At 42.5% G+C, this 22,258-nt stretch overlaps 1 protein-coding gene across 2 annotated transcripts in view; it reads right to left on the reverse strand.

Moving 5' to 3' along the window:
* PRKCZ (protein kinase C zeta) overlaps positions 1–22,258 on the reverse strand; it is a 67,038-nt gene that overhangs the window by 24,890 nt on the left and 19,890 nt on the right. The window contains exons 1-2 of one of the 2 annotated variants that reach the window (XM_063317671.1): positions 20,447–20,511; positions 3,863–3,948 (exon numbers count right to left, since the gene is read on the reverse strand). In XM_063317671.1, coding sequence (XP_063173741.1) covers positions 3,863–3,948; positions 20,447–20,477 — 117 coding nt within the window. In that variant the 5' untranslated portion in view covers positions 20,478–20,511. Of the gene's footprint in view, positions 1–3,862; positions 3,949–20,446; positions 20,512–22,258 lie in introns of those variants that run through there. The other variant, XM_063317672.1, reaches the window with a different exon arrangement.

The following is a 22,258-nucleotide window of genomic DNA, read 5'->3' on the forward strand; positions in this document are numbered from 1 at the left end:
CCTGGAAATAAGAGATGCAACATTATGGACACTAAGCTGGTCTGATCTGGCTATGTATCACATGTAAATATAAACTCTATTTAGTTCTGGTCCCAGATCAATAAAAACAGCAAAAGCTATGCCTAAGAGTTTGGTTACAATAATCTAAACAACTCCTTCATCCCGCAGGGAAGCATCCAAGGAGAAATAAAATCCACGCTTCTCCGACCGATAAATCTGGTAAAGCTTTTGAGACGTTTCACAATTCAAATTCTGCTATTCTTTGTGGGGTGTAAAAAGATTACTTTAACCTCACAGCGATCTTTGTACTGTTCCAGAAAGCGAAAGTTCAAGTTCTTTCGATTCTTCTCCTCCCTCCCAAAGACTGAACCTCTTTTTTTAATTTGTCAGCCGAGTCATCCTACTTAGCGTTCTCCAGAAGGCAAGTGAGCAGAGTCAGGGCTGAATTCTCCATTGTAACTTACTCTGAAAGAGAGCAGTGTTCGAATTTACTGAACCCAACTTGACTTTGCTGACAACTTTGCCCTTGTGAATCTCGCTTCGTTTTACATCCATTTTTCAAAGTTCCCGGTCAGATTGTTTTTGATGGCGTAAACCTTTAATGGCGTTACACAATGGCTTTGGATTTATAAACCAATCCTATCCGATGCTTAAATCGCAGGCAAAGTGATAAAGGCCCGTTAATGAATTCTGCAATTCCTGCCCAATTTTAACCGAATGATATCCCCACGTACCCTTCTTAACCTATCAGCTAATGGGATCAGGACCCTTCTGGTTCTTTTCCCAGACAAAATGACATACTCACAATGGGAGAAAACGAACAGCTTATAAAGTAGGACTGAAAAAATGTCAACAGTGATGAGATTTGCTCCAGTAAAAGTAGTGCTGAAAATGACAGGTAAATTATCAAGAATTTCAGCTTTGTATTTGGGGGGCTGTCCCTCTTCTATGTGGATAAAGAAATTTACAATATACTCAATTTCATTATTTTTGAATCCCCCAGGATGAGAATGAAGGCCAGCTGGCAGAATGGAAAATTATATATAATTGAGGCCATTGTAGAATTGTAGCTAAGCTACCCAGCATAAAAAGTGTTTTTGTTTCTCTGCGAAAAACCCTAATTTTCAGGCCGCAGTAGCAATCACAGGAAGAGAAGCACCCGGCTGAGTATCCCTGAACATCTTAGCAGAAGTTACTATGGCCCAGTTCACACATTCTCCATACCATGTGGGAGGCCACTCGAAATGGAACTGAGTGGGAGCAAGTATTTTCAGCAAGCCATTTGTGTGAATGCTGCTCCCTGTGTGGCCTGGGCCATGCCATCAGCGCCACTGCAGCCAAGTGAAATCGCCTGCGCTTTGTGCAAAGCGGTTTTGCGTCAAGGACTCATGCCACGAAAAGGCACCCAAGTGCTTTCGTTTAAAATAATAAAAACACGCCTGGGTGATCTGGAGGCTGGAGTGCTTTTAAGGGCAAAGTTGAGTGCAGAGGGTGTTTAGATCACCAGAATGTCTCGCCAGCCAGATGTGCATCTGCATCACTAGATGTGGCTTGGTTCTGCAACCTGCTGCAGCTGATCAAGGGAGCGCAGAAGCATAGGACTTAATGCGGCGTTTTGCAGCACCCCCGCCCAACAATACAGGAAGTTGTGTGAGTGCCTCTATGCAAAGCATATGACTTCACTGGGGTCGGGGCTGGGCAAAAAATAAATATACCATTGACTTCCAATGATGTTTAAATCTCTATGATCATAGGGGGATGCAAAATGCAGGAAGAGCCCAACCCAGAGGGAGCTTTGACAGTGTGTCTGCTGGGCCCCTACAAGCCTATTAATTTAAAAAATTGTGACACCCCAAGTTGTTTGCAACCCCTCCATAGATCCCAACCCACAACTTCAAAATAATATTTAAGGCCTAAGACTTCTGTTGGTCTTTTTAAAGTTTTATGAGACTGTTTTTGCTGCAACAAACTAAACCTTCTTTATCCTTTTCAAAATCTTTTTAAGCATTGAAATAGAAATGTTTTTTTTTTGTTTTTTGTTTGTTTCTTTAAATAGCCCTTAAAGCTCACAAAATACAGAAGGGCAAACAGAGACGGAAGACCTCACTTCCAGTTGTGGGCAGGCTTTAACAACATACGTGATCTAAGCATACTGTACAGGCCCAATCTTTCTGAAATTTAATTATGAAACTGTTGTGATGCTGATTTAATTTCTTAATTGCTACTGTAGATGATCTTGGAATCAAACACGCACCGCAGTGCCACTACAGGGTTTATTAAAATGAATAAATGGATGAACTCACAAGTCTGCATTTGTTCTGTAGGGCAAAATATTTGTAATATACACATTTTATACAGAACTGTTGTTTTTCTGAGATGTGCAGTTTGACTTCTCCTGGTTGGATTAACACGAGACTTAACGCTCTAGACTTCTTAGTCTAGCTTCCTTAGGAACACATAACTAGTTGCATTTTTAAGCCAACCAATATTATTAAAGAAACACTTTTTAAAACATCTTTGTACCTAGTAATCTGACGTAGGTGCATGAGAGGTTTGTAAAATGGAGAACTTAAAAAAAACAAAACCTAGATACTCTGAACCTAGGGAATAACAAGAGCTATGAATGCCAATAAATATAATTCAGAATAAATCAGGAATAGCTTTTCCTTGACTGTTTGAACCAAACAGTCCCCTTTTTGGGAGAGATGGGCAGTGATAGAAATCTGAAAAAATTAAATAAAATAAATAAATAAATAAATCCCCATTTACTGTTGAAAAACACTGTTAAAATCCACATATTTTAACAACATTGCGCACCATCCAGGTCCAGCTTTTGTGGTTCATGAAACTATTAAAGACTGCTGATTCAAACCTTGTGCCTTAATTGCTTCCTAAAATACCATGGTAATATTAAAGCAAAGGCATATTGACATATGACAGTTCTCAGGAACCTATAAATAATGTCTATATCAAGGCCAGAATCAGGAAAGATTTTGATCACCAGGAATGAGATCTGGCCTGCCATTAAAAATCTAATTTTGCTCTGAACCCCTTCAACAGATGGAAACTGAGAAATCTCCTGCACTAGAGATAACAGGTGTGTATTTGTGTGAGGGCACCCACGCCAGCATTATCAACCTCCTCCTGTGTCAAGAAGTACTGACAGCCCTATGATCCTGCTAGTTAAATAAACCTGTAATCCAACCTTTCCCCCATTTATCAAAATGCACAAATCTTCACAAAAAATGGATTCTATACTGATTACATTCTGCAGCATTAAAGGGCTGGGTTAAGAAAGGAGGGGGGAGCTTTGCTTTATGGATGAAGTCAGATCCTTAACACAGCTGTGTCTCCAACACACGCAGCAGCTCGAAAGATAAAAATATTTATGGTGTCGTTAATTAGGTCACATCTATTTATCTCCCGTGCATTTTAAGAGCATCCGAAGCATCTTGAGGCTAATCCAGATAAACAATAAGGAAAAAAAAGGAAGTGGGGAAAGACAAGACACACCGTGTGTTCAGGGAGAGTATTCCCATCAGTGCAGATGAGCTGGAAAGCCAGCATAAAAAAATATCCCTCTGAACGAACACACACACACACACACACAAACACACGCATTTAAGGGGGAAATTGCCCTTGTATTTTCCCTCTCCAGAGTGAACGATTTAAAGCTGGCTATTCAATAACTGTGCTGCATCAACTGAATGGACTCTTTCTTTTGCCCCTTCCAGGGTAGGAAAAGCATCACCTGGGAGAAAAGGCACTGCTAATTTTCTCTACTCCCCACCCACCTACATACCCATCACACCTCTCCCCGGCCTCTGGCCCCTCCGGCGTCTCTTTTGGCCACAGTACTCACTCTGTTAAAGCGTTTGGCTTGAAACAGATGCCCATTCACTCGGTAAAGCTTCCTCCATCTTCTCGCTCCCCGCCGGTAGATTGATTCTGAGAAGGATATGAAAAAGGTGTAAAGCAGGAGCATGTTAATCCTGGGGGCCTCTCTATGTGGAGCCAGTGGCGTCTGGATCGGGCTTTTCTGAACGGCCCCGCATAGCTGAAAGGCTCCGCCAGCACCTGCTGTCAAAATGCATCTGAAGGATCCGTTTCCCCATCACCCCTGCCTTCCCCATCCCTCCACCCCCCCGTCATGATTGTGATCTTGTGCTATGATTGCAGGCTGCTTCCAGCTCAGGTGAGACGGAAAGGCGACCAGGCGCAAGGAATGGCCTCTGCCGTTAAGCCGGGGCTGCATGTGCAGACCCATGCCAACAAGTCAAGTGAGCTGGGGAGCACCACAGACAATACACAGTTGCACAATTATGGTTCCCATTCTCATTTTCTCTCTCCTGGAAGATGATGTCACCAGGATCCTTTCGTGCCGAGAGGAAACAGTTCCAGGGGGCTTTCAGCATCCATCAAGGAAAGGCAAATATTTTAACTCTGGAATTTTGTCCAAATGGAACTCAGACCCAGGTTAAGAACATTTTCCCAGGCTGTTCAGGGCAACAGGGTGACTACATGCGTTTTTTTAAAAAAATGATGATGATGATTTCACTTGATTTTCAAAGCGTGCCCTACAGTTATTTTAACAAAAGCATTCCTAACTTGAGGATTTTTTAGAACAAGGCTTGGCTGCAGGTGGGGAGAGTCCCCTTTTCCAAAATCAATTTCCCCTCTCTGAAGGAAGAAGATAAAATAGGTGAAACCAGACAAAAAAAGAAATACAAACAGATCAACCTCATCATAGAATCATTTACTCAGAAATCATCAAATGCCCTTTCTTATTTCGGAAACATACCCCTCTATCCAAAAATGGATCGGCAATCAAAGAACGCCCTGAAATGGCTGAGATCTTTCTACCCAATCCACGTTACAGCCTTTTCCTTGAATACGATTCCCCCGTCTCCAAAACACCCTTCCATTTCAATATCATCTTGTTCAGCCGCACAAGCGTTGCTGTTTGAGATGCAAAAGTCCTACATTGCCTTGGGGTCCACAGACCTCATTGTTTGATCTTTGGGCTCTTAAGAATTACATTGAATGCAGCTGGAGAAAAAGGATTTTTTTTGATCAAGCCAAAAGCATACCCAGCTTCATTTTAAATACATGCAATATTTCAGCTTGGAGAACTCCCAGGGGAGTTGAAAAGATAGAGAGAGAATAAAGATCAATAAAAGGTTAAATTAGAAGAATGAAAGATCTGAGGGGAGAAAAAACATCAATCCTATAAACAAAAGCAGATTAAGGGTCTCGCACCATTGGGATCAGACACTTATTGGAATTAGACTCCGATCTTTTGTATCTCCAACTGCTACCCAATCTACAAATGATGTGATGTAAGGCCATTCTGCAGGTGCCTTCTACGGAGCACAGGTAGGAACCGAAGAGAGAGGACTTCCCACCAATGATGTTTGAGACTAGAGAAAAAGGACACAGAACGGACATCTCAGAGGAACCGAACGTACCTACAGGTTCCACAATTCACATCTGTCAGATTGCAGACACATCCTAAACAATCTAATCACTTCTAAACGGAAATCAACCAAGTCAGTTACCTTCAAGCTACTTAACAAAGGTTCCAATGGATCTTTTCTGCAAGAGCCACAGCCTGAGAAACGTTCTCCAGATATTTTATTTCTCCATCCTGAAGCATGAATAAAGCTTGTCCATATAACAGTTTGGGCTGAGAAGACTTACATTCTCTCCATTCACGGAAAATCATTGCTCCTTCGCAAAAATAAGTTCTTTTCCCACATTCACGCCTAGCAGCCAAGTCAACCGTATCCCGTCAGGAGCTGAAGGTTTCAAATGAGACCAAAAGATCTTGAGCTAGACTTTTATTTCAGTGGTTTTTATTAGAGAAAATGGAAAGGAATGTAGCTGTTTCTATGACAACTGGATGCCCCAAACATATTCATGATTTGAAATAAACAAAGTACGTGAGACATATACCCAAACACACATGCACAGAGAATACCTGGAAGACAATCCTAAAATTAAAATCGCTATCAAAATAGATGATTTGTATTAAAAGTCAAAGAGCAAAAAGCTCCAAAGTCATCAGCTTGCATAGCAATTCCTCAGAGCATCCTTCGGAAGCCATTTTCAGGTCTTAAAATCTCTACTGGTATCTGATGTCCTACGCTGCACAGCTTAGGGCTCTTCCTGCATTTATATCCTTCAGAGAATCAGACCTGAAGTCCATGACAACTTAACACATTGCATCCTAGCCCATCTGACTTGCTTCCTCTCTCAGAAAACGTCTTCTAATGTTTTAGCAGACAGGAAAATCTCCAATACACCAAAGAACACACCTTCCTCTAGCTATTCTTGTATATTTCAATATTAGCAGTGAGTTAATCAAGTTTCTGAGATAGGAATCCTGCACATTTCTCTCCTTGGTAGAGTTCGGAATTTTATCCAGGGTTGGGTAGTATGAAAACAAAACTGCAATCTTATTGGTCACTTTCAGCCTGACGCTGCAAGATGAAAGAACAGAACGGAATATAAGAATCCTGTGGGATATTCATTTACACTCCTAGTGAAGTTGGAGGACCATACTGTATAGAGAAAATAGTTCACAGCAGCCCTACAATGAATCCATGGTTACTATTCCTGACCAAGAACTAGGATGAGACTGGTTTGGGTTCCTGGTCAATTGGAACTTAATACTTCTTTGATGGGAGGTTGTGCTATGAAATCTGAGTCCTGAAATACATTTTAAACGTAATGGAAGATCCAGCTAAGTATCCATGCTCTATACCATTCCATATAATAATGGTGCCCATCAAGGTGCTTTTGAAAGAAAAAGTTTGTGGAAAAGTGTAATGGTTGCCTATTCTAAAACACCATCAGACTCATGAGTAGGAATGCAAAGATATCTGGTTTATTAAAGAGTAGTATGCAGGATCACAGAGAAAGCTGAGAATGATGAAAGCGCGCCAAATTCAAACTAAAAACCCTCGGTGCAGATTAAATCCCTCCCCCCGTAGAATCTTCCCAAGCTCACAATCCCAGGTGCTCCTAACGGTTTCTGATGGTCTGCGGGAAAAGTCCTTGAGCAGAGCAAATAACCCAAATACATTCCATTGTACTGATTTCACCTACAGAGCTTGGCACAAGGTCTCACAGCAGCTCCCTCCCAAACAGAGACGCGTGTCAGCGCCATGGCATGTGAAACGGTACGATGTATAAACTACACTGAATCAGCGAACATGACAAAAAGAGAGAGTTTGGTATAGTGGTTATGGGTGCTGGACTACAAACCAGGAGACCATGAGTTCTAGTCTTCCCAACTGGATGACCGTGGGCCAGTCACTCTTTCTTAGCCCACCCATCTCACAGGATTGTTGTTGTGGGACAACATGAGGAGGGAGCACTATAGACACCACCTTGAGCTGTACAAAAAAGGTGGGATACAAATAAAAAAAAAATTGTGATGGAGATTTCACACTCTCACACACACACACCTCTACTGGCAGAATGCTTCCAATTGTATAGACATATGTACTCCCATGTAGGGAGGATACTATGGAATTTGTCTGATGCTTATGGGTCTCTCAAAGGCTGTTCCATAATCACTGTAACTGTCATGAGTGCTGATGGCGAGCAGGAGGGGGCCTCGATCCAGGGTGGAAAACGCATGCGTAGTACTGAGGAGTTGAGCAGCCATTCAAAGAGACACAGATCAGACCCGCCTTGACTTTCGGGGTTGATCTGTCTGGGTTTTTCCCACGCTGCTTCAGTTTGTTAGGATTTTCTGTCTTATGTAACAGTGATAAACACTAGAGACCTGCTCCTCGTCACAGCGTGGTTCCTGACTGTTAGGACACTGAAAGTACAAATCTCCCACCATCTCCTTTACAGCCTGAAAACTTAGGGCAGTCCCTCCTAAGCCTCTTGCTCCGCCACTAGGTGGCTCTGGCCCTGCTCCCCCTTATCTGCCCGTTCCCTAGGCAGCATCTCTTTGCCCAGTCTCCCAAGGTCATGCCCAAATACCATTACAGATTGTCATGAGTGCTGATGGCGAGCAGGAGGGGGCCACGATCCAGGGGGGAAAACGCATGCGTAGTACTGAGGAGTTGAGCAGCCATTCAAAGAGACACAGATCAGACCCGCCTTGACTTTCAGGGTTGATCTGTCTGGGTTTTTCCCACGCTCCTTCAGTTTGTTAGGATTTTCTGTCTTATGTAGCAGTGATAAACACTAGAGACCTGCTCCTCGTCTCAGCGTGGTTCCTGACTGTTAGGACAGTAACTGTCCTATCAGTACTCATGACAGTAACAGAAGAAATCTAGACTGCATAATGACTTGATCAAGTATAGCTTTCTCATGTTCTTTTAGATCATCTGATTACCTCCACAAACCTTTTAGAATGTCTTTCATAAGGAAGCAATTCTCAAGTATTCTTAATGATTCTTCAATAGATTTTAGTTTAGAAATAATTTGATAGTACGTGCTTGCTAATGGTTCCTGATAAATCATTCCTGTACACAACCGTTCAACACCGTGTTCTACTTAATTTTCTTCAGGACCCTTAATTCTTTAAAAGCAAGCTTCTCTGAGATAACTATTTGCTATTTACACAGTCTAGTAATGAACTATGTTTATAGTTGCAAGGGGAAAAGAAAATTAAATTCATTCTGGTCTCTAAATAGCAAGAAAGATTTAAACAAGTTATAAATGATACTATCAGAGATTCTGGAATCTGACCTTGAAAGCTTACTCCAACGAGTTATCCGGAACGGGGAATAGGAGCCTATTACTGCAAAGGAAGCTGATTGGTTTTGATACTAAGGGACATGCAATTGCCATGAGAGTATAGTTAGTTAACATCAGTAGCAAAGCATAAGATTTTGGACTGGAGTTCTCCACTGGCTGGGGCCAACTGTAGCAGATACATTGGCCTTACTGGACTTTCTTTGCAGATCAGCTTTCCAGGCAGATGTCGATCTTCTGAATTAAAGGGCTAATTGAAAAGGGAGATGAATCCATTGACAGGCGTGTCTACAGTAAAAGTTCACCACTGAAAGGAACCATAAGCCAGGTTAGAAGGCACCACAACCAATAAAAAAGCGCAGTTAGGAGGAGTGCGCCGCAAAACACATGCAGTTATGCTCAAAACCGAGATTTAAACAAGCTTTCCACTGAGTTTTAGAACAACGATCTGACTCGTGCTCAGTAGACCTAATCCCACCCAGAATTAAATCTTCTACTCTAGAATATTTGCTGAGTCATAATTCCACATGGAGGCTGGCCTCAAGCAGTAACACCTCCCCTCGTCGACAGCCTTCAAAGCAAGCTGGAAAAATAAGGAGCTAAAATGAAATTTGCCCAAAGAAAAGAAGAAAACCAGTGCAATAGCATTTAATACGGCCGACCTTCATCTCCTGCACACAGGTAAACCCAAAGCTTTCCATCGGAGAAACATCTGGCAAACACCTGAGAAGTGAATATGAACAAGGCCTCTCAGGTCAAACCACAAGGCTTGGTGATAGTACAAGAGAGCCGGGTTAGTCCATGGGAGCTGATGGTCAGAGGGAGTCTGGTGGCTCTTCTTCCAACTCAGAGCTTTTGTTCAAAGGCAGAAGCCTGTCTGAGCTGCAGTTGAGTTCATCAGGTGCAGAGAGTAGCTAGACTGATGCAAGATCTGGCTTGGGATGATAGCGCAGAAGTTTCCAAACCTGCTCCCTGCTGCCATGCAATGGACCACCACGGGCTGCAGCTGCGAGTCAGGAGTCAAAGGATTCACTCGTCAAAAAGGATGGGGGCAAACAATGAATTACGTAGGAGAAAGTAAAGTTTTCCAAGCATTCTGAACAATGCAACCAAGCTCAACTTCAAGAATAAATACACTGCTCTTTAATCCTTCCATAGCCAATCTATGGCCAGTTAATTACTCTGCTTCAGTCAACATCCAAGACCAGTGGCAATCCGTTAACGCTGCTACCAAGTAAGAGAAAGCACTTCTAAGGGTTTTCCTGTCTCGCTGAACCCAGGGACGCTTCATAACGTCTTCTAAAAATGGGACATTTGCTGATCAAATGCTCTCCTGCTGGCTGTGATTTTATGAACCCAAAGGGAATCCCCACGCATTACACACAGCCTTGTCTTCCAGCACTCTGTTTAGGCCCTGCAATGCTTTTAACTAAACATCACAAAATAGTACTGTTCTTCCCTTTCAAACGCATTCCTTAGGGCAGGAATATATCTTACCTTTACACAGAGAAGGAAGACAGCAGCTTTAAAAGCTATAGGTGATAGGACTGTGTAATGGCATGTGGGAATGACCGTAGGAGACCAGCGAAGAGATGCTGCCTAGGGAATGGGCAGATAAGAGGGAACATGGTCCACAGCCGCACAGTGGGCAGGGCAAGAGGCTCAGGGGGGACCCTACCTAAGTTCTCAGACTGTAAAGGTGACGGCGGGAGAACTGTACTTTCAGAGTTGCAGGACTGATGTCAGCCTTACAAGGTAGACCAGACAGGAAACACATCCAGATGAGCTAATTCTACTTTATTGTTAGGCTACATTAACAGAATCTTGCAAGGCCAAACAGGATCTGCTACAGAGTGCTGAAGTCAAAAGGTTCACTCCAGGATTCCTGTCTTGGGGAGATGAGACCATGATGAAGCCCTTCCAGATAACAGCAGCAGCAGGAAAAGAAACACAGACCTGGTAAGATAAGGATTTCTCAGGAGAAATCTGGCTGTTTCAATCAAAACTGCAACTTTCTTATTAAAAGCTGGACATCTCTTGAAATATATACAGTTTGAATCTCTAAAATTGTTTTAAGAAATAATCATGAAAGACATGGGTTCTCAGAGAAGAGTAGGAAATCACACCAACCAGTCTTTTCCAAGTTTTTTCAGACAATAACTTCTATCATCCCCAGTCACCGCAATCATTCAACTTCCTAGAAATCTAAAATCCCAGGGAATAAGGGATTGCAGGACAGCCATTCTTGTTGGCTGAAAATGATGGAAGCTATCATCTAACTCTTCCTGAGGGCATAATATTCACAGCCAAAACAGATAAGATATTTGAGTCTCGATGACAAGTGTTGTAGTTCCTTCTTCACTCTTAAAATCATACATTAAGGAGAACAGGATACTTATCTGTTCTGGGAGTGTTTTATGAGAGAATTATTGCATCCGAAAATGTTGAGAAGTTTGGCTGTCTAGAATAACACTTGTGGAGTTCAACAACTAAATGCCTTCTTCTTGTAATCAACAAAACACTGGGCAATACAGCTTTGAATGGGCCCACAGGACATCAGGAACCAAGTTTAATTGATTCTTAACCTTGTAATATGCTTGACAATTGTCACTGCATGCTTAGCTTCAGGAAGGCGGTGTGCCAACCTGCACATTTTTTAAAAAAGACAAGCTAATGCATCTTCTCACAAGTGATTTGGAATACTTTCACTGTTTAAACAACATAAGAAGCAACAGAGAACAAATTAGAAAAGAGGCACCTAGAGAGGAAAAATCAGCTTCAGAACCACTTTGAGGGAAACGCACACTCATTAAAATGTTTTAATTTACTTCCCTCTCCTTCTAGCAAAACGACACCATACAAATGCTCTTAAGTTATTTTGAAGGAACTGTATTTTAGGTAACAATTGGTTTATTCTATGGAGGACCAGAAAAGATGTTGACTAATGGGATTTGAGGCATGCGTTCTCTTGAATAAGCCAAAACTAATATGTGTTATTTCCAATCACCGAATCACATAAGAAGAGAAATTGCTGAACGCTGTTCATTCAACTATTGATACAGGCTAAGTAAAGACCAGCTGAGCCATGGTAGGAAATCCTGCTGTCAGATTTCTATAAGGAAAAATAATGGTAAGGCAAGATGTAAACTTTGCACCTCATCAAAACCTTCTCTACTCAATTCAGAAATCTTACACATGACTTAGACTTGTTTCCATCCTTCCCTTTATTCCCCCAACTCTAAATTGCCATGGTTTTTCTTCTTCTTAGCATCCCTCTTTGCAAACAAAGCCCAAAGTTGTTCTTATTGTAGTTTTAGACAGGTCAGATTTTCACCCCCAAAGCTTCATTCGTATTCTTACCAGATTTTTTCCCATGACATGAATTGTAAGCAAGGGGGAGACAGTGAAACAATGCAGATTAATTTGAATTGTGCTATGTATCCAAAATTGCTTCCAATTATCAACAAATGCTGTAATAGGCAGGCATGGAAAGTCCCTACAAGATAAGACAAAGGGGAGGGGGGGCGCTTTTTCTTAATGAATTTGTTTTCAGATCTTTCAACAAAACTTCCCAGGGTAGTTCATGTTGTGCCATAAGATAAACAAAACAAGCAATAAAACAGTAAAATAAATATTATACCTTATAAATTTTAAATGCCTGGAAAAATAAAGTTCTTTTTAGCTTCACACCAGAGACATTAACATGGGGCACTAGGGCAAACCCCAAATTTTGCTCCCAAAGAACAGTTTTAGTTGGTGGCTTACCATCTACATTTTGAAATAACAGCAATACCCAGTTTTCAAAGGAAACTTTAAACGACACACAGTAGTAATCTAACAAGGTGATTAGTCACAGGTAGGTAAACTTTTCAAATTATCTTCTATACTGCAAAATGGGATTTTGAAGGAATGGGGAGAAAGCGACATTTTTACAAGCTCTTACATTTTTAACTTTCAGAAAATTCCACACAGTAGTCAGAACAGAAGCTAAAAAGGGAAGGAAGATAAGGAGAGAAGAATATGGAGTATTCTCCAAGTTTTGGAATTACAGCTGACGCGGAACACTCTGAATGTAAAAGGAAACCCTTTTACATGCAAATACACCATGTTCTCTACTAGTTGAAGCTTAAGGGTTTCTCTGTGTACAGAAGCTGCAGGAATTAAATCCAAAGGACCAAACAAGTTACAAGAAACCAAAACCTGGTTCCCATATTTGCACTAATCCAAAATGTGAACCGTTAGATTTTGGCTTAGCGCCTTGCATAAACCCAGATATTTGGGTTTATTACTCAATAAGCTTACACAAATCATGGCTTGAGCATGCTGTCTGAACTTCGTCTAGGAGCTGTTTCTTCCCCTAAAGAGACGGAGTGCCCTGAGACACAGCATCCATCTGAAATTTCAACCTCGCAAGCGTCTTTGTCCTGCCTCCTCGATGCAGGTATTTCAGGCCCTGCCAAACGCTCCTCTCTGGATCTTCAGAAGGACCAGCCACTATCACAGGCCAGGATGTGCTCAGTGCCCAGTTATATCCAACCGCTGGATGTGAACCGAGGAGGAACATCTCTCATAATTTCAGGTATCGTTCCCCACACTGATGGTCGAGGTAGTATTTATGTGAGGCTGATCTTATGCATTCCACCCACTGATGTTTCGTTTCGCTTCATTGTTTCTATTTATTTATTTATTTTGGCCTTACGCAACTGATTTTCCTGGGACTGCTTTTAAGATGCTGTTTCACAATTTACCATTTTACTTCTGTTTACTTCTTGACATTTTCCTGCTGTTTTCTCTCATTACGCTGCGTGTTTGAAAACCCGAATATACATAATATTTAGAGATGCTAGGGTGCAAGTTCTGAAAATAAAGGAGACACGCTAAAAATGGTGTGGCGACCCTAATCTTCCCAGGATTTCATTCAGGGACTTCACGTATATTGTCAAGCCACAGAGAAGCCTGATGAGAAACTACTAGGCCTCCCGTTGAAGAGATTTATTGGAGCTTAGTTTTGCAAATATGCACCATCCCAGGCTTCTGTCTTATGAGCATCGCTTGACGCCTTGGTTCTGAAAAGCTGAAAAGGTCCAGTAAGATCAGTCCGATACCATTCCCATGACTTACCACATGGCCAACAAATCAAAACTTAATTCTCAGCAAAGAGCATTTCATTATGAGAGCAACGAAAAGACAACCAACAATTTGTGGACTGGAAGTGGTCCATGAAATATTCCATCCCCAGCAGCACTGAGAAAATATCAATTTGTTTTTTAAAAAGCACCCTTTTTGCTCAACAACGGAGAATGGTCTTGAGCAGTTAAGAATATAATGTTACACTGTGTCTTTTGCATGTGATGCCTTAGAAGTAGTCAGAGACTTTATAGTACTCTAGACCTCAAAGATCCATCTGGGAGTCAACCCAAGCCTGCTTGGCTGCCAGACCACTAACTGAAATTCCCTTTAAGAGTACTGAAATCTGGATGCCTAAATATAAACCGTAAATATTTATGAGAACTAAAGCTCAAGCTTACAAACTATACAGTGTTTGAAAAACATATACAACTCCATACTTCTGGGTACAATGACTACAAAGTGCAATCAACAACTCTAAGATTTGTGTGGCAACTTCAGCATTAAAATACTGACCAGCATAGCTTCAGGGAATCTGAAATGGTGTTAAGAGGGATCAAGATCAGAACCTCTGTCAAGCAGGTTTCCAAAACTGTGAGGCTGAAAGGCCTAGCAATCTCCATGGTGGACAGCAGGCAATCTGTTCTCACAAGTCCCTTCTAACCACACCCATCTTGAGAAAACAGGGCACAGCAATCAGACCTGGTCTTGCAGCCAATCATACATGAACATCTCCAGCCAATCTCCCACTACATCCACATGTGATGGGATGAGGTGTCAACGCATGGAAGGGCACAGGGTGCCTGCGCCCGCTGAGCGGATCCACAATGCTCGTGAATTGTTGGACGCACTGTTCTCCTGACAGTGCTGAAGTAAGACACAACTGCACTGGCAGCGATGGGCATCTGGTTCTTTACCTCAGGCCGGAAAATGTCTTGGTTTGGCCCAGAGGGGGATGAAAGCTGAACCCATAAATGAAAAATTATGTTCGGGGACCACATCCTTGGAAAAATCATTTTGCAGGATCTGTCCAATGAAGCAGCCCAGAGCAGCAACCTCTGTCCAAAGGCTAAAATCCAGACGATGTTGGACACAAGGGAATATGAGAAATGCAACAGAATCTCTCCCTTTCATGCTCAGTTCCTTCCAGATGAATAATTTGACAGGGAACATTCTTAAACTACCACATGGGCCTGGCTTTGCCTTAAAGGAGCTGATTAGCTAGACAAACTACCTTCTTCCCTTAAATTACCATTGCTACCCATTTCTTACTTTTATATTCCTCTGTCTCGTACACTGATCAAGGAGCAATCACCGATGTTGAGGACAAAAATGGGATCAAACATTCTTCGCAGCAGCTACCAAAGAGATGATAATGTACAAAGGGCATTACGGGATCAATGGTTCCTTATCCAAGAGGGAAATATCAGACAATTCACAGCTGAAAGGAATTAATCACATGCCCTTAATGGAGTCACATCTAGTCTTCTTAGCCAGATCTATTACTAATCTCCAAGTTGGCCATTTTGGTTCTTTGCTGTGCTTGTACTAAAGGCCACCACATTCATTAATCAAAGCTAAGTATTAGTACAAAGTCTGACATCCAGTAGGACATACGTTATAGACACGCTGCTTGGTATTTCCCAACATATCACTTAGCTAAAAGTACATACCACATCTTAGTTGACATATTAGCATTCTTATCAATTGTTTCACATGGGCTGACTAATCAGCTTGGCATTTTGGATATAACTGCATGTTATAATTTACCTCACATCCAGAAATAGCTAAGTAGAATATACGCTAATATCAAACTTGTCCTTGTCATGCTACTCAGAGTTTGGCCTTTACTACTCACAATGAACAGACCTTGTAATGCATTTGTTAGCTCGTTGGTAAGACTAATGAAGAAGATTATTCCATCTTTTGGACCTGGACACATTACTATGATGCTATACGTGGACAATTGAATCTCTTTTTGCAGATGCTTGGGACATCTTAAGTGTTGTCAGATGCAAGATAAAATAAATCTCTCCACTAGCAGAGCCTCCTTGGACAAGTATATCTAATAGAGCCCTATCTCCACGACGAGAAAAGGGAATATGGTATTTTGTCCTCCAGGGAAAGAATTCCAAAATAACCCTTCATGAGCTCTAATCTATACGAAGTGGTAGCAGAATAATACACCACTATTAGCTTTTCAAAAGATATGCATAATTAGAAGTATTTATAATACCTGGTGAGTATTCTGAAACTATGGGTGGGCGAGTCAGTCCTTCCACATTCATGCCTGCAGTAAAACAGGTTACCTACCCCATTTTGAATCTTAGGTAAACAGCAAGAAACTTTTCTCACTTGTTTTCATTCAAAAAAGTTTACACGATAGCTTAAAAGATTTCCTGATAACTGAACTACTGAAGACTGCTTTACTACCATGGGCATTAACCTACAGTCTCACGCATGGTTATGTTGAACTGTCTTCTCGGTTACAGGGCTAATGAAAATATAATACTTTCCTCTTATTCAAGATCATGGGAAGGCATTCTTCTCAGGCCCTTTTTCACTTGCCTTAAACCCAGCTATAGATTAAGCCAGGGTTCACCACCAATGGGACTGAAGCCAGCATCTAATTTTAGTTGGGAGCAAAACCTGATCTGTGCTATGTTCGTACATCAAACAGGAATGCTGAAAACACATAATGAAAAATAACATCCAGGAATGTAACCGAAAGGCCTCAGAGCTATGTGGATATTCCTTAGGAGTGTTCGGAAGAGACCCACAAACACTTTCACTGTATGAACCAGGCCAAATCCCGTGCAGAGTTTATCACTTGCATTTCAGCCATACCATCTTCCTTTAAGCTTATCTGCTACTGTTAAATCTCTCCCATAATTATCCTTGAGTAGTCCTAGCTTAGCGGTACATTTTCAGTGATTTTTCTAATCTCTCATCTCCACTTTCCTTTCCTGATTACATTCCTGAATGAGCTATCTTGTCTTCTCCTTGCGTGACACTAGAAGCCTGCATTTAGTCATTGTATATCCTTGTCATGCAAGGCCTTCCTGTTCCACTTTTCTTCAGCTATTATGAAAGCTTATTCTAAAAGGCACTTGGATCTTTCCCTCTTTGAAATTTTAGGGTTTTTTTCCCCATTTGGATTTCATGACTCTTATCTCTTTCCTTAGCTTCCCAGTTTCTCTTTCACATAAGTTACGTATGATGAATCTGTTTCTTGCGCTGACCTTATATTCTGACTACATGTCCTGCAGGTCAAACCTTTCTGGCACATCTACTCTCGTAATTTTTTTCTATGTATTTCTACGCATTTAACACTACCGCTATTCCATAATCTGCAACTGGAAGTGTCTTAGCTGCTGGATCACATTTTTCCATGGTCCATTTCCTCATATGCACTTCCATTCATTCCCATGTTAGGTACCTGCAGATGTCCATGGATCGCTTGAAGCAGATGTTGGCAATAAATGAAGAATTCTCCTCACAAAATTCTATTAACTTATTCCCAACATTACTGTACTTATCTAATCCATATTTTCATTCCAATCACCAATTAGTAGTCCTTTTTTGATGTTACATTTTGCACCTCTTTCAACTCGCTAAATAATTCCTGATATTACGTCTATACTGAGTGTCAGTGATGTTCATGGATACCCACCTCTTCATTCTAACTGATATGATCCTCTGTTGACTGGGTAAAAGCCAAGCACATACTTAGCAATGTCTTTCTGAGCATCGGTGTCACACCATTCTTTTTTATGGCCTTAAGCCTTGAATCACATAATCATCTAATTTATAGTGGCCTGTGCTGGTTCCTCTACATTCACTTATTCTAATACATTCAGTGCAATATACTTCATTTCCATTTTGTATTCTTGCTGAAAGTTCTATTAATCTTTCACAATTACAACTACCCACACTTTTACACCTACTGCAGTATTTGCCTGTGTTTAACCGTGTCAATACTGGCTTCCCAAAACAGTTTCTCCCCTTGAGTAATTCACACGTACATCAGATCTCCCTGGAATATTCAAGGTCTGCTTCAGCCATACCCTGAATACATATAAGAGCAAGAACTACAGATGTTAACAGTCATACATTGACATCTTTTGTTGCCCAATACTTGCTTGTTCATCTGAAGGTACAATCACATCATGCAGGAAAGCCTCTGGAATTGCTAAGTTCCTTCTTTGGGGTAACCCAAGACCAGAACACTACCCCAAAGTGATTCCTCTTAATGACTTAAATCAATACCTCTGTAGCAAAGCTATGCATCTTACTTGTTACATCACACAAATGGGTTACGCGTTGACTTGTGGGACATTTTCCAAAGAAGCGACAATAAAGATGGGCAGTTTTTAGGTCACACTTTTAGACAACCGATTTTCACCTCTGTTTCTTCCACTCCAGAAGTGCAGACCCCACTGCCTCTGTCAGGGGAAGTCTTGACAACTTCACCAAACTCTCAAAATAGTGTAGGTTGAATTAGAGATGGGCCATCAGATTTATCCTTGTCACCCTTTTATTACTATGGCAAGTAACCTTGAGATTCCCATTTATTTCTAAAGCAGAGTGTTTGTGATTCTACTGCGCGTAAAGGAAAAAGATTCAGCATAGCTGCCATTTGAAATAACTGACAATCCAGCAAGTTATGATCAAATTTGACAGAAGGACATTCGAGAAACGATGGAAACCTAAAAACGAGACAGCTATATAATCTTTCACAGAGCAGACTCAGAAGCTCAGATGGGAACATAAGAGTCACAACCCAACCCAACCCAACACAGACGTAACAATCCTATTTGCTTAACCATGATTCAAAAGATGGAGAATTTTATATGCCTGTAAGGATTGCCGCTCATGAACACCTCAGTGACCTGTTTGTTCATCAGTGAAAAGTGGAACCAAAATCTAATAAGTAAGCCAATCCCTCTACCTTACTATCAGCACCAAAGTTAACCATAGTTAGCATAACTAGGATTTCACTCTCAACCAGGCTTGGAAACCAACCCCTGCTGGTTAAAGTTAAGAGGAATATTTAAAAATCAGAAAAAGCGACTTATATCCTGGGCTCTAGAAGACAGAACTAACACGCATGGAATTAAAAAATAATACTTATGCAGCTTTAGCACCTAATTGTATGTAGCAGGGATTATAAAAGCCACACCCCAAGACACACTGGAACTAACCACATTTCCTTTCAACTGCCTCCATACCATCGCTCTAAGTTCAAAGTGTAAAAACTGGGATAGATATGCACTCTGAAAATCCAAAACCAACCATGCACATTCCAAGGTCCAAAAAGCTCAGGCTGGATTGGTGCCATCTTCCCCCTTCTTGAAACAGCAGCCTCTCATGCCAAGATCACTGTCCACTTCTGAAAGCCCTTGGAGTCCCAAAAGCAGATTTCCTTGGGGGAGAAATCCCTGTTGTTTGATGGGGGGGGGGAGGAAAGAAAAATGACAGCCTTTTCACTTTTGCCCCAAACCTAACCAATTCTAACCAGGTAACCAGACTCCGACACAAACATCTGATGGAATTATCCTCCTGAAAGCCTGGGTTTCTTTTTCAGACCAAAGAGTCTGTTTAAATGAGGGGAAAAGCAGACTTGGAATTACAAGCGCTCCTGAATAGCTGCAATACAGTAAATATGCCTTTTTTGTTTGTTTGTTTGTTTTTATGAAGATGCCGGTTCAATTTCCCTTGCACACCCAGTCAAACCAATCACAGCCTCTTGCCTTCCTCGTCGTAGTACAAAAGATTTACTCTCTGCAAGCAAAGCTCCATCTCCAGAGTTGCCTCATCATCACTCACACTCCTTCCTTTCCTCACGGGGGACCGGGTTTCATTCACGTGCTGTGAATAACCGAAGCACTGCTGCTAATACAGCAACGAAGGGAAAACCTATGAGTTGCACGGTATTTACAGGCCACGAGCCGAGAGACAATCATATAATGTGCTGTAGTCTTACTTTCTCCCCTCTGAGGTAACAATGCGTAGCATCCTCTGTCAGATACAACGAACATTTCCCTGGGAAAATGATGACTGAACACCAGGAAAGCACACAGGGACCTATGATTTCATTTTCACTCAAAGCAACCTGGCAAAAGGGATATAGACTACTGACGCTGTCACCTGGGGCAAATATCGGTCGTAAAACTGTATCCGACAAAGCAAGACAGACTCAAAAATAAACAAACAGGCCAAAGACTTCCACCAACAGATCCGATTAGATTCCCTGATCACATTCAACGAACCAGTGTCTAAAAGGGACATTAATAAGAAAAGCCTGCGATTCCCAGCAAACAGCCACCCAAAGCACCTTCCCTTCAGTTTCTCGGCTGAAAAATAAGCCAGATACAAAAGTGGCTGTGGCTTAGCACCAGCTCCTGCACAAGATCTAATTTGACCATTAAACGGATCGATCTAGCCTGATGTAGCAATGCAGCACCATCCCATTTCTCCTTGACGTGACGGAGGAACAGACCAGTTCCTTTTCAGGCTGCTTTGCAAAATGCAAGAAATCCAGCCAGAACGAACACGACCCCCCTCCCCATACGCAGGCCCCGACACACACACATACCGTCAGGTTTTTTGGGATACATATCCTTCATCAGTCCTGCTGAGCAGCATCACCCCGCACTCGCCTCTGTCTGCTCTCTCCCCACTCCCCAAAGCCCGTCACCTGGCAAGAGCACGTCTTTCCAGGGCAAATCCCCCCCGCCCCCCCTCACGTCTTTCTCAGAGCTCTCTCAGCCACATCCCAGGACGCGTGCATGCAAGAGGGAGCGGCAAATTCTGCGCTGGTAGCAATCGGGTAGCCCAGGTGGGCTGGCGAGTCAGGCGCTCGGCCACCCAAATGCATGCCCGTTTCTATTATGCCCAGACAGACTGCATCAACGGCCTCGCTCGGCTCCCGACGACTGCAGTCAAAACCACAGAAAATCTCCGGGGAGGGGGGGAAAAAAGGCATTACTCACTGGATTTTAGTCCTTTCCTTCCTCCGCATGTAATTCCTTACGCTTTACAATGCAGTAGGGAGGCAGCAAGGCTCCCCCTTGCCCTCTAATTCATTGATGCTGCTGTCTGACTGGCGCTGGACCCCGAAAACGACGACAGGCAGAACCAGCCAGAATATTAAGAGCCGATATTTAATGGAAGGCTGGTTATCCTGTTCTCTCTCTTTCACATCTCTGCCTCATGTATCCAGGCACGGGCTGGACTGGCCCCCTTGGGAGGCTCCAGCTTGCAGCCGAGGCACCAACTAAAACACGGCATGGATGCTCAGGAGGTGAGGGCAGAAAGCAGAAATCGGTTCCCCAAATATTACAGAGACGCTCCTTGTAAAGTATACGTGGGCAAGGCCACAGCAAGAGGGAAGGACAGAGGAGGATTGTTTTGGTCCTGGGGGGACGGAGCATCGGACCCGCCGCAAGCCAGCTCAAGACTGCGTTCAGAAGCAATCTGTAGAGCAGACTCCAAAGGGCTCTCTCTGTCTCCAAGGCACGGGGCGGAAAAGACCACTAGGGTGTTTGCCACCAAGACCCCAGTAAAATAATGCATAAGTTTCAAATGCCTTGGGATACAGATTTGCCAAATATTCAGCCCACATCCATGGCTCTTGGGCCCCCAGAGTAAGCAGGTGATCCTGGCTCTGCCTGAGGGAGACCGTTCTGCCTTCAATGCAGTGAAGCCAACAGCAGCCATGAGCCCATCCCCAGGAAGCCCCCCCCATTCCAGTACAGTCTTATCCTAAAAATCAGAATGTGCATTTTCATCTGCATACTTATCATCATCAGCTCTGATTAAGGAAACTTGTGGTCATGCACAGAACCTTGGAGGAAAGAGCATCTTCACACACTTGAGCCATCAGACAGGAAGTGGAGGGGAGGGAATAGAAACCGGATCACAGGGAGTTTGGGGGCTGAGCAACTGAGAACTCTGCTTTACCTGAGGATAGCACTGCTGCAGATGGATTGCCCCAAGGGCAAGAAGAAAGCCTTCAAAACAGCAGCAACAAAAAATGGCATAAAAAAGACGTCTCTGAAGCAGAAGGCAATTCATAAAAGTTTCACAGTACAAGCCCAGTTTGGGACAACGGTTGGAAGAGAGACCAACGTATGAGGACGCCCTGGAGATATGGCAAGCGATACGAGTTGCATCTTTTGCCATGCAACCCTATCCAAAGAGAACCGCCTGAATTCAAAAATTGCACCACCTTTCCGTGTGTTCAGAGGTCTGCAAGAAATTGAAACGAAGTGACCCTTAAAAATGCAACCAGAAGAGTGTTTACTTCACAAAGCAGTAAATGTAAGCATTGTGCTTCAGCCTAATGCAAACAAGATGCGCTTTCATGATAAAGAGGGGAGGGACAATTAGCCAAATACTGTCTATT

The sequence above is a fragment of the Candoia aspera genome, chromosome 18 (assembly GCF_035149785.1).
Source record: "Candoia aspera isolate rCanAsp1 chromosome 18, rCanAsp1.hap2, whole genome shotgun sequence".
In the NCBI taxonomy this organism is placed as follows: domain Eukaryota; kingdom Metazoa; phylum Chordata; class Lepidosauria; order Squamata; family Boidae; genus Candoia; species Candoia aspera.